Source organism: Callithrix jacchus, chromosome 9 (genome assembly GCF_049354715.1).
Source record: "Callithrix jacchus isolate 240 chromosome 9, calJac240_pri, whole genome shotgun sequence".
NCBI classification, from domain to species: domain Eukaryota; kingdom Metazoa; phylum Chordata; class Mammalia; order Primates; family Cebidae; genus Callithrix; species Callithrix jacchus.
This window is the reverse complement of record NC_133510.1, coordinates 52,677,475-52,690,706: the sequence shown is the minus strand read 5'-3', so window position 1 is coordinate 52,690,706 and position 13,232 is coordinate 52,677,475. Positions and strand designations below refer to the sequence as shown.

The 13,232-nt window shown below is 39.2% G+C and overlaps 1 protein-coding gene across 24 annotated transcripts in view; it reads right to left on the bottom strand.

The window, feature by feature from the left end:
- GRIP1 (glutamate receptor interacting protein 1) overlaps positions 1 to 13,232 on the bottom strand; it is a 726,295-nt gene that overhangs the window by 181,237 nt on the left and 531,826 nt on the right. For all 24 annotated transcript variants that reach the window (XM_078336115.1, XM_078336116.1, XM_035256174.3 and 21 more), the window contains one exon: positions 8,036 to 8,119. In XM_078336115.1, coding sequence (XP_078192241.1) covers positions 8,036 to 8,119 — 84 coding nt within the window. The remainder of the gene's footprint in view (positions 1 to 8,035; positions 8,120 to 13,232) is intronic.

Here is a 13,232-nt window from a genome sequence, read left to right as displayed (position 1 = left end):
ATGATGATTACCTGGATGACAAAATTATTTGTACCTCAAACCCCCATCGCATGCAATCCCCCATATAACAAACCTGAACATCTACCACTTGAATCTGAGATAAAAGTTAGACAGAAAAAGAAAAAAAAATCCCTGGTGTTTATATAGCTCCATATTGAACCTCACTGTCATATTGGGGATTAAGAGTTGTTAACATAGGCATCATATTAAAGGAATAAAATTGCTAGTAAGAGAGGAGGACTCAAGATGGCGCTGTGAGAACAACCCAGGATTGAAGCTCTGGGTGGATGCACGGAGAGGGTGAGTCAGGGCCGCATTTCCAGAGGGATCTTTGTAGCCCACAGAACGGGGAAATTCCCAGGTATAAAAGAGATGCGGGACGCCAGGCAGAGGTTTTGGCTGGGGTAGCCGGCAGCCGGTGTGGCAGCGGCCTGCGCTGTAGCGCAGCGGCGCTCCACAGCGCTCTGCACAAAGCGCACTGGTCCGGGTGCCCTGTTGAACCAGCAATCTGAGACTTGAGAGGGCTGAACTTGAGACTGAACGGGACTTGGACAGTGAGCCAGCCAAGGAGATTCCAGGGACACAGCGTTTGGGGTAGCGCAGCGTGACAAACAAAACGGGGATTCCAAATGCCCCCGGTGGAGAGGTTCCCTGAAAGCGCAGCTCCGTGGAAGACGGGCATCTGCAATTACTGAGGCAATCAGCCCCTACTGAGGTACACGCCCATTGCTGACGCAGCCTGCTGTTGCCGAGGCAACCCGGTACAACAGAGAGACTCTGCCGCAGGGCGTAGCCCGTGGCAGCAGGGCGGAGACTGCATCAGAAGGGCAGAACCTGCAGCAACAGGGCGAACCTCACACCAGCAAGACAGAGCATCGGCAGGCAAATAGTGACTAGACTGCCTCCTAGCTGGGCAGAACAGCACAACGGACACTCAAAAATAAAGCCCCAAACCCCCCAGACAGAGCATCTGAGAATAAAAGGGTTTTTTTTATGAGTTCTGTTGCAGCAGAATTAAACATAGCAGCCTAACAGCCCTGAATGAATAACAGAGCTCACAGCTCAGCAATTGAGCTCCTATAAAGTACAGACTGTCTCTTCAAGCAACTCCCTGACCCCTCTATATCCAAAAGACTGACATTTGGCAGGCATCATGCTGGGACAAAGATAGCAGAAAAAGAAACTGATAGCATCCCTCACTGTTCTGCAGCTGCTATAGGTGCACCCCAGACAAGCAGGGCCTGGAGCAGACCTCAGCAGTCATACAGCGAAGGGGCTAGACTGGTAGAAGGAAAACCAAGTAACAGAAATACTTCATCATCAACAATCTGGGTGTCCATTCAGAGACCCAATTGAAAAGTCAGCAACTACACAGACGACAGGTGGATAAATCCACAAAGATGGGAAGAAACCAGCGCAAAAAGGAGGAAAACACCCGAAACCAGAACACCTCGCCTCCTAGAAAGAACCAAAACTCCTCACCAACAAGGGAACAAAGCTGGACGGAGAATGACTGTGATGAAATGACAGAATTAGACTTCAGAAAGTGGATAATGAGAAACTATTGTGAGCTAAAAGAACATGTTTTAAATCAATGCAAAGAAACTAAAAACCTTGAAAAAAAGATATGAAAAAAGAATTGAGGAAATAATAACAAGAATGGATAACTTAGAGAGGAATATGAATGAATTAAAGGAGCTGAAAAACACAATACAAGAACTTTGCGAAGCAAACACAAGTTTCAATAGCCGAATTGAACAAGCAGAAGAAAGAATATCTGAAGTCGAAGATCAACTCAATGAAATAAAACGAGAAACCAAGATCAGAGAAAAAAGCGCAAAAAGGAATGAACAAAGTCTCCAAGAAATGTGGGACTATGTGAAGAGACCTAACCCACGTTTGATAGGTGTACCAGAATGTGACGAAGAGAATGAATAAAAGCTGGAAAATACTCTTCAGGACATTATCCAGAAAAATTTCCACCACCTAGCAAGACAGGCCAACACTCAAATGCAGGAAATACAGAGAACACCAAAAAGATCTTCCGCAAGAAGAGCAACCCCAAGGCACATAATCATCAGATTCAACAAGGTTGAAATAAAGGAGAAAATACTAAGGGCAGCCAGAGAGAAAGGTCGGGTCACCCACAAAGGGAAGCCCATCAGACTCACAGCAGATCTCTCGGCAGAAACAGTAAAAGCCAGAAGAGAGTGGGGGCCAATATTCGACATCCTTAAAGAAAAAAACTTTCAACCCAGAATTTCATATCCATCCAAACTGAGCTTCATAAGTGAAGGAAAAATAAAATCCTTTGTGAACAAGCAAGTACTCAGAGATTTTGTCACCACCAGGCCTGCTTTACAAGAGCTCCTGAAAGAGGCACTACACATAGAAAGGAACAACCAGTACCAGCCATTCCAAAATCACACTAAATGCTAAAGAGCATCAACATAATGAAGAATCTACAACAACTAACGGGCAAAACAGCCAGCTAGCATGAAAATGGCAGTATCAAATTCACACATAACAATATTAACCCTAAAGGTAAATGGACGAAATGCACAAATCAAGAGACACAGACTGGCAAATTGGATAAAAACCCAAAACCCATCAGTGTGCTGTATCCAGGAAACCCATCTCACATGCAAGGATACACAAAGGCTCAAAATAAAGGGATGGAGGAAGATTTACCAAGCAAATGGAGAGCAAAAAAAAGCAGGAGTTGCAATTCTCATCTCTGATAAAATAGACTTTAAAGCAACAAAGATCAAAAGAGACAAGGAAGGACATTACATAATGGTAAAAAAATCGATACAACAAGAAGAGCTAATGATCCTAAACATATATGGACCCAATACAGGAGCACCCAGATACATAAGGCAAGTTCTTAATGACCTACAAAGAGACTTAGACTCCCACACAATAACAGTGGGAGACTTTAACACTCCACTTTCAATATTAGACAGATCAACCAGACAGAAAATCAACAAGGATATCCAGGGCTTGAACTCAGACCTGGAACAAGCAAACCTGATAGACATTTCCAGAACTCTCCACCCCAAATCCACAGAATATACATTCTTCTCAGCACCACATCACACCTACTCTAAAATTGACCACATAGTTGGAAGTAAAGCACTCCTCAGCAAATGCAAAACAACTGAAATCATAACAAACAGTCTCTCAGACCATACTGCAATAAAGTTAGAACTCAGAATTCAGAAACCAACTCAGAACCGCACAGCTTCATGGAAACTGAACAACTGGCTCTTGAATGTTGACTGGATAAACAATGAAATGAAGGCAGAAATAAAGAAGTTCTTCGAAACAAATGAGAACGAAGACACAACATGCCAGAATCTCTGGGACACATTTAAAGCAGTCTCTAGAGGAAAGTATATAGCAATAAGTGCCCATATGAGAAGAATGGAGAGATCCAAAATTGACACCCTATCATCAAAATGGAAAGAGCTAGAGGAGCAAGATCAAAAAAACTCAAAACCCAGCAGAAGACAAGAAATAACTAAGATCAGAGCTGAACTGAAGGAGATTGAGACACGAAAAGCCCTCTAAAAAATCAATAAATCCAAGAGCTGGTTTTTTGAGAAGATCAACAAAATAGACAGACCACTAGCCAGATTGATTAAAAAGAAAAGAGAGAACAACCAAATAGATGCAATAAAAAACGATAAAGGGGAAATCACCACAGATTCCACAGAAATTCAAACCATCATCAGAGAATATTACAAACAACTCTATGCGCATAAACTAGTAAACCTGGAAGAAATGGATAAATTCCTGGACTCCTGTGTCCTCCCAAGCCTAAACCAGGAGGAAGCTGAAATTATGAATAGACTAATAACAAGGTCAGAAGTTGAGGCAGCAATTAAGAGCCTACCACACAAAAAAAGCCCAGGTCCAGACGGGTTCACAGCCAAATTCTACCAGACACACAAAGAGGAGCTGGTACCATTTCTTCTGAAACTATTCCAAATAATCCAAAAAGAGGGAATCCTTCCCAAATCATTCTATGAGACCAATATCATCCTGATACCAAAATCCGGCAGAGACCCAACAAGAAAAGAAAACTTCAGGCCAATATCCATGATGAACATAGATGCAAAAATCTTCAATAAAATATTGGCAAGCCGATTGCAACAGCAAATCAAAAAACTTATTCCTCATGATCAAGTAGGATTCATCCCGGGGATGCAAGGCTGGTTCAACATACGCAAGTCTATAAACGTAATTCACCACATGAACAGAAACAAAAACAAAAACCACATGATTATCTCAATTGATGCAGAGAAGGCATTTGACAAAATTCAACAGCTCTTTATGCTAAAAACCCTCAATAAACTCGGTATTGATGGAACGTATCTCAAAGTAATAAAAGCTATTTATGACAAACCAACAGCCAATATCATACTGAATGGGCAAAAACTGGAAGCATTCCCTTTGAAATCCGGCACTAGACAAGGATGCCCTCTTTCACCACTCCTATTCAATATAGTACTGGAAGTTCTAGCCATAGCAATCAGGCAAGAAAAAGAAGTAAAGGGTATTCAAATAGAAAAGGAGGAAGGCAAATTGTCTCTATTTGCAGACGACATGATAGTATAGCTAGAAGACCCCATCGCCTCAGCCAAAAAACTCCTAAAACTGATAAGCAACTTCAGCAAAGTCTCAGGAAATAAAATCAGTGTGCAAAAATCACAAGCATTTTTCTACACCAATAACAGAGTTAAAGAAAGCCAAATCAAGAATGAACTGCCATTCACAATTGCTACAAAAAGAATAAAATACCTAGGAATACAACTCACAAGGAACGTAGGGGACCTCTTCAAGGAAAACTACAAACCATTGCTCAATGAAATAAGAGAGGACACAAACAGATGGAGAAACATTCCATGTTCATGGTTAGGAAGAATTAATATCGTGAAAATGGCTACACTGTCCAAAGTAATTTACAGAATAAGCGCTATCCCCATCAAGCTACCATTGACTTTCTTCACAGAACTGGAAAAAACCACCATGAACTTCATATGGAACCAAAAGAGAGCCCGCATAGCCAAGTCAATTCTAAGCAAAAAGAACACAGTGGGGGGCATCACACTACCGGATTTCAAACTATACTACAAGGCTACAGTAATCAAAACAGCATGGTACTGGTACCAAAACAGAGATATAGACCAATGGAAGAAAACAGAGGCATCGGAGGCAACACAAGATATCTACAACCATACACTCTTTGATAAACCTGACAAAAACAAGCAATGGGGAAAGGATTCCCTGTTTAATAAATGGTGTTGGGAAAACTGGCTGGCCATGTGCAGAATGCAGATACTGGACCCCTTCCTTACACCTTACACTAAAATTAACTCCGGATGGATTAAAGACTTAAACATAAGACCTGGAACCATAAAAACCCTAGAAGGAAATCTAGGCAAAACCATCCAGGACATAGGAGTAGGCAAGGACTTCATGAATAAAACACCAAAAGCATTGGCAACTAAATCCAAAATAGACAAATGGGACCTAATGAAACTCCACAGCTTCTGCACAGCAAAAGAAACAGTCACTAGAGTGAATCGGCAACCAACAGAATGGGAAAAAATTTTTGCAGTTCACCCATCTGACAAAGGGCTGATATCCAGAATTTACAAAGAACTCAAACAGATTTACAGGAAAAAAACAAACAAGCCCATTCAAAATTGGGCAAAGGATATGAACAGACACTTTATGAAAGAAGACATACATGAGGCCAACAATCATATGAAAAAATGCTCATCGTCACTGGTCATCAGAGAGATGCAAATCAAAACCACATTGAGATACCATCTCACGCCAGTTAGAATGGCGATCATTAAAAAATCTGGAGACAACAGATGCTGGAGAGGATGTGGAGAAAAAGGAACACTTTTACACTGTTGGTGGGAGTGTAAATTAGTTCAACCATTGTGGAAGACAGTGTGGCGATTCCTCAAGGCCTTAGAAATAGAAATTCCATTTGACCCAGCAATCCCATTACTGGGTATATATCGAAAGGACTATAAATCATTCTACTATAAGGACACATGCACACGAATGTTCATTGCAGCACTGTTTACAATAGCAAAGACCTGGAATCAACCCAAATGCCCATTGATGATAGACTGAATTGGGAAAATGTGGCACATATACACCATGGAATATTATGCAGCAATCAGAAATGATGAGTTTGTGTCGTTTGTAGGGACATGGATGAATCTGGAGAACATCATCCTCAGCAAACTGACACAAGAACAGAAAATGAAACACCGCATATTCTCACTCATAGGCGGGTGATGAAAAATGAGAACACATGGACACAGAGAGGGGAGTACTAAACACTGGGGTCTATTGGGGGGAACAGGGGAGGGCCAGTGGGAGGGGGAGATGGGGAGGGATAGCCTGGGGAGAAATACCAAATGTGGGTGAAAAGGGGATAATGCAAGCAAAACACACTGCCATGTGTGCACCTATGCAACTGTCTTGCATGTTCTGCACATGTACCCCAAAACCTAAAATGCAATAAAAAAAAAATAAATAAAAAATAAAAAAATAAAAAAATTTTAAAAAATTGCTCGTAAGAAAATATAATGAAAGAAAGAATTATACTTTAGAATTGGTAGTTTTATGACAAGGTGGAGTCACCTGAAATTGTTCTTATCAATGCCATACTATAATATGATGACTTGAGCTGAAGCACATAAGTACCCAAGAGATTAGAATCTTTGATCCATTTTCATAAAGCTACAATAACAAAATGTGTTTCTGGAGAAATTTATTTAAATAAAATCCCTTAATTCTAGTGTATTAAATCAAATCAAGCCATACTAATCAACATTTTTGATTCAGTGATATAGAAAAATATAAAAGGAAAGAAAAAAGACATGTTGAAAGTATAGGATGACTGAATTGACAAAGTTTATAAATGGCTTTTTGCTCTGTATCATGAACCAAAAATAGAGCCACACTTGGTTTCTACTTTTATTACCATTCATTGTTGCATTTATTTAAAGAATAGAAGATCTTTCTACCCCACATTGTGAGAAACAATCTTTAGAATCTATACATCCAACAAAGGACTAGAATCTACAGGGAACTCAAAGAAATTAGCAAGCAAAAAACAATCCCATCAAAAAGTGGGCTATGGACATGAATAGACAATTCTCAAAGAAGATACACACATGGCCAACAAACATATGAAAACATGCTCAACATCACTAACGATCAGGGAAATCCAAATCAAAACTACAGTGTGGTGCCATCTTATTCCCACAGGAATGGCTATAATCAAAACATAAAAAAAATTATAGATGTTGACATGGATGCAGTGAAAAGGGCACATTTCTACACTGCTGGAGAGAATGTAAACCAGCACAACCAGTAGGGAAAACAGTGTGGAGATTCCTTACAGAACAAAAAAGAACTACCATTTGATCCAGCAATCCCACTCCTGGGTATCTACCCAGAAGAAAAGAAGTCATTGTATGAAAAAGATACTTGCACATGCATATTTATAGCAGCACAATTTGCAATTGCAAAAATATGGAACCAGCCCAAATGCCTATCAATCAACTAGTGGATAAGGAAACTGTGGTATACATATACAATAAAATATTACTCAGCCATAAAAAGAAATGAATTAATGGCATTTGCAGCAACCTGAAGGTATTGGAGACCATTATTTTAAGTGAAAGTAACTCAGGAATGGAAAATCAAACATCGTATGTTCTCACTAGTAGGTAGAAGCGAAGCTATGAGGATGCAAATACCTAAGAATGATACAAGAGATTTTTGGGACCCTGGCAGGGGGAAGGGAGAAGGGGGTGAGGAATAAAAGGCTATGAATTGGGTTCAGTGTAAACTGTTTGGGTGATGGGTACACCAAAATCTCACAAATCACCACTAAATAACTTATTCATGTAACAAAATACCCAAAGACCACCTGTTCCCCGAAAACCTATGGAAGTAATTTTTTTTAATGTACATTTTTCTAACCAACACCTACCTCGTATTACAAAACCAAAGGTATTGCCTTCTTTATGTAATGTGACCTCCACTGTTCGGAAAATAACACTTGATCCTTGCACAGCTGAATAAAGAAAAGAAAGAAGGAAATATAAGTTATAAGTCATCATAACATTCCCAAATCATTCAATGTGGCATAAAATATTACAGATCCCTCTTGAAAGTAAGTTCTGCTTTTAGTAATAAGCAACAATTTCTTTTCAAAGAAAATGTTTAAAAAACTCTAATGACATAAAAGTACCATAAAACAGTCATCTGCATAAGTGACTAACATAGATACAAGTGGAACCAAAATCATAGCTAGTTCTTTCCTTTCCACGTAGTTATTCTCTAGATAAGAGTGTGATATTTACATTATTTAAACTCTATATAATGAGAGACAATATTTATATATAAGTAGAATTGTTTTCTTTTTGTAAAATGCAAAAACAATATTTTTGTAACACTTATAAAATATCTTCCGTATTTATTTTTATTTTGCAGCTGGCACAGGAAGAAAAATTACCATTCTCAGATCCCTATCAACAATTAGGCTGATGCTAATAGATGTTCTGACATAGAAACACCTATTGAACTAAGACACAGCAACCCAGATGAAACTTGGAGGGCAAAAGAAATTCTAAGTACATTCAAAATGTTACTGTGAACTAAGAAACTAAAGATTGACTTAATTTTACTTGATACATTATGCTTATGTTACGTCTGCCTGATTACTGCTTTCATTTAACAAAATGGAATTGCATTGCCAAGTTGTAATCTCTAGTTATATTACATAAATGTATGAGGGTATAAGGCATATGAAGGTATAGTCACTAAAATATTCTGTAAGATTGCTTTCAAGAACCTGTTGAATCATTCTGGTTGTACTGTATACTATTTCCGCATGAAAAAAAAAAACCATAAAACTTCCACAAATTGGTATTTTATCATTATGCACAGAGGGATGTTTCTATTCATGGAGACAGAAAAACGTGCAATGTGTAGAAGAGTTTTAGATCTTTATTTTGAATTTGTACCTAGTTAATGCCATGTACATTATCAATTTACACATTTTTTTACATTGCTACTAGATCCGGAAGGGATTATTACATAAAACTATCAGCAAGAAACATACAGGAAGAATCCAAAGTCATTGTTTAAAAAAAATTTTCTTGTCATTTACAGAAATAGCAAGTAGTTTTAGGCATTAATTACAATTTTTTCTAACAATCAGAAATTCTGAACCCTCAAGGGAATAGACGTGATTAAGAAAAGTACCGATTAAATTCATAAAACTGTCCACTATCTGGCTGGGACATAAAGTACAATAAAAATTTGGATCTGCTGAAAAACAACATAAACCTACAGCTGAAAAATATTTTGGTATATAGCTGATTTAATTAAATGTCATATTCTTGCTATCAGGGGAATTTCAGCTTAGACTAATCAACTAGGAACAGTACACACAAACAGATGAAAGTGTTGAGGTACAGTTTTAATTAAGCAAAAAAATTGAGTTCATTCCAAATGTTTCCTTATTTCCGTGGCCCAACAATCCACTTGAAGAAATTGGTTAAGAACATGATCTTTTTGTTCTCTCAGTAAGCGAGGAAAGGAAAGGATATGGAGAGAAATAATTAATAAGAAATTAGTGTGTGCTCAGAACTCTGCAAAATGGTTTATACATATTATTTCATTTACTCAGTAAATCAACTTTCAATGTTACATAACTACATTCTAATTCTGGGCCACCTGTCCTTGTTGGCTTGGTATCTGTTATGGGAATGCAAAGTACTGTAATTTTGATTTTGCTTTAGCTAAATCTTGCTGACTACAAAATCTTACAATCAAATTTAAATTCAATATAAAGGCTTTGTATTTTCTACAGCTTTAGAATATCCACACTATTACTCTCCATCATTTACAAAGATAAATTTGAATGTGGACTACATTTTAATACAATTAATGAAATAGATTTGGTCTTTATAGTTTCTATTTGCATGGCTTGCTCTTCGTGACTGGGTTTTCATGTGCAGTAGTAGACATCCTGCATTGCCATGTAGATTTTACTAATGACTCAGACATATATATGTGAACACAACGCTCCAATTAAAGAGCTTACCCAAAGAATTAAAGGGTGGGTAGAAACCAAGTTCACAACGCAAAACTTTTCCTCGGTGTTTCAGTTGTGCAATTCTCCTGCCTCAGCCTCCTGAGTAGCTGGGATTACAGGCACGCGCCTGTCCCTTCTTACTATATGTGGAGCTGCATGTACTTCTATACAGTTATTTCTCTATGGTATATGAGGTTTTTGAAATTGCAAACTCCTTCCTTGCCTCCCTATTCCTTGCCTCAGTGGGAGAATAGGAGTTGTGAACTTTCCTACCTCATTATGCTGCACTTGCCCATGTGACATACTTTTGCCACTAGGATGTTAAGAGACAAGCAGGCCGGGCGCGGTGGCTCACGCCTGTAATCCCAGCACTTTGGGAGGCCGAGGTGGGTGGATCACGAGGTCAAGAGATCGAGACCATCCTGGTCAACATGGTGAAACCTCGTCTCTACTAAAAAAGCACAAAAAATTAGCTGGGCATGGTGGTGCGTGCCTGTAATCCCAGCTACTCAGGAGGCTGAGGCAGGAGAATTGCCTGAACCCAGGAGGTGGAGGTTGCGGTGAGCCGAGATCGCGCCATTGCACTCCAGCCTGGGTAACAAGAGCGAAAACTCCATCTCAAAATAAATAAATAAATAAATAAAATAAAATAAAATAAAAAGATACACAAGCAGAGGCTGGAATTGCACTTACATGGCCGGATTTGCCCTGTTTTCCCTCTGCCATTGCCGCAGGAAGAGCTTCCTCCTGGTAGCTGCTGTTCCCTCAGACCGAATCCCAGAGTACATCACATGGAGGAGACCTGAGACTATCTTTTTCCCTTTCTCCTCCATCCTCTTCCTCCTCTTCTCACCACATTCACCACCACCATCATCTATCATCTGTCTATTTTAGAACTGAGAAGTCAGAAGACTGTCACAAGGACATAGTTTAGCACATTTATTTCACTTAAAAATGACTCCTTAGGATAGGAAGCTCATCTGAGTTAGCTAATGGATTAACAGTGAAGATTGCCTTTGCCAATCAGATTATAAGGCAGGCTGTTTTTCAATAAATGAGATCGTTCTGTAGCTCCAAGGTTTGCATGAAAACAGAATTTAAGGACATATAAAACAAATAATGTGCTATGAATTGCATCCTTTCTAACTATTTATGCTTAAGATAACTTTAGGCATTAACTAAAAATGGAGGAGAATTATCTAACATTTCAAAATTCTTTAAGAGTGAAGTGACCAAAAAATTTGAAGGCATTGCTCTAAAACAACTTTTTATTCTTATTATTTTATTTTTAATTGAGATAGGGTTTTTCTATGTTGCCAAGGATGATCTTGAACTCCTGGGCCGAAAGGGATCCTTCTGCCTCAGCCTCCCAAAGTGCTAGGATCACAAGTGTAAGCCACCACATCCAGCCTAGACTAACTTATAATACATAAATATCTAAGATACAGGTTGGTAATATTCTCTCTAAATACAGCCTCAAAGCATCATAAAATTTTAAAGTCACAAAGAGCTCTAGAGCTTATGTAGACCAATCATTTTATTTTCATAAAGAAGCTGGATCTGAGAAAGGGCCAAGGTCAAACCAGTTTTCTTCTATCAGATCACTCTCTCTCTCTCTCTCTCTGTCTGTCTCTCTCTCTCTCTCACTCTCTCACGCTCACTCTCTATCTCCTTGTTCTTCTGAACTCTGTGGTCAGTTGAGCCTCAAACTGCTATGATCCTGAGAGAGCTACCAGTCTCGGCCTTGGGTGGCTTGTTTTAGCAGTCAGTTCTCCCCATGGACCTTCAGCTGTGGATGGCTTCTTTCTGCTCTAGCTGTCCAAGCTAAGTGAAAGGGAAACTTATTAATCCCTTCAACCACTCTGAACTCAATTATCTTAACTACTTTCTACAAACATAATAGAAAGAGACAAAGATTCTTTTTGGAAAATAGACCCCTTTTTATTTCCATCATAACAATTCACACCTTTGTGTTTAAAAATATTTTCTCCTTTTTCCATCAGCTTTATTGTATGAGTGAGAAAAAGATGGTACTGTGTAATCACCAAGTCATGATAGGTTTTGATACCTAAACATTTCTGATACACATCTTCTCTTCTAACTCTACTAATGCTGTTTTAATTTAGGATTTCACTTCTCTTTTGAAAAATCCTAACAGCCTTTGGGTTGTAGCCTCTGGTTTTCTTTCTATTTGGCCTCCAACAATGATAAATCTAAAAACTCAGATCTTGTGATGCCTTTCCCCTTTAAGGGCTCCTCCTGGACCACTGGATACCAAGCTCTATCAATATGGCTTATAAAGCCCTCTTATGGTCCTCATGTGCCTCATTGGCCTCATCTTTCTCCAAGGCCTTTTTCTCTTTCTCTCTTTCTTTTGCCCTGTTGCCCAGGCTGAAGTGCTGTGACATCATCTTGGCTTACGGTGACCTCTGCCTCCAAGATTCAAGTGATTCTCCTGCCTCAGCCTCCCAAATAGCTGTGATTACTGGCACCCACTACCATGCCCGGGTAATTTTTGTATTTTTATGAGAGATGGGGTTTCGCCATGTTGGCCAGGCTGGTCTTGAACTCCTGATCTCAGGTGATCCACCCGCCTCAGCCTCCCAAAATGCTGGGATTACAGGCATGAGCCACTGCATCCGGCCCCTTCTCTGTCTTCCCCTATCTGTTGGTAGTTTAACCTGTGCACGGGGTTGCAGCCTTTGTCTGACTATTCCTCTTCCCACCTGGCTGGCACAACCTCCTTTAAGTCTTCCTAGAAACCCCCAGCTCTGAATCACCTATGACACTGGACAAATTTTCACTCTTGGGCTTTGCCTGAAAGCTATACTTAGAGTTTCTTTTAGGAAGGGGTTGCATTTTACTGATATTCATATCCCCAGAGGAATATAAATGTATAATCAAAGAGGATTAGCTCTAGATATCTGGTTTCTCTTATATCTTTGGCAATGGTTTGAGAGAGTGATTTCAAAGCAAACTGGCTCATTTAAAGTTCAAGAAAACACAGTATTTTCACTATAATAATGTAATAATGGCTAATATTATTAGTTACTTCCCAAGTATTTGATAATGGTCTCAATAGTGA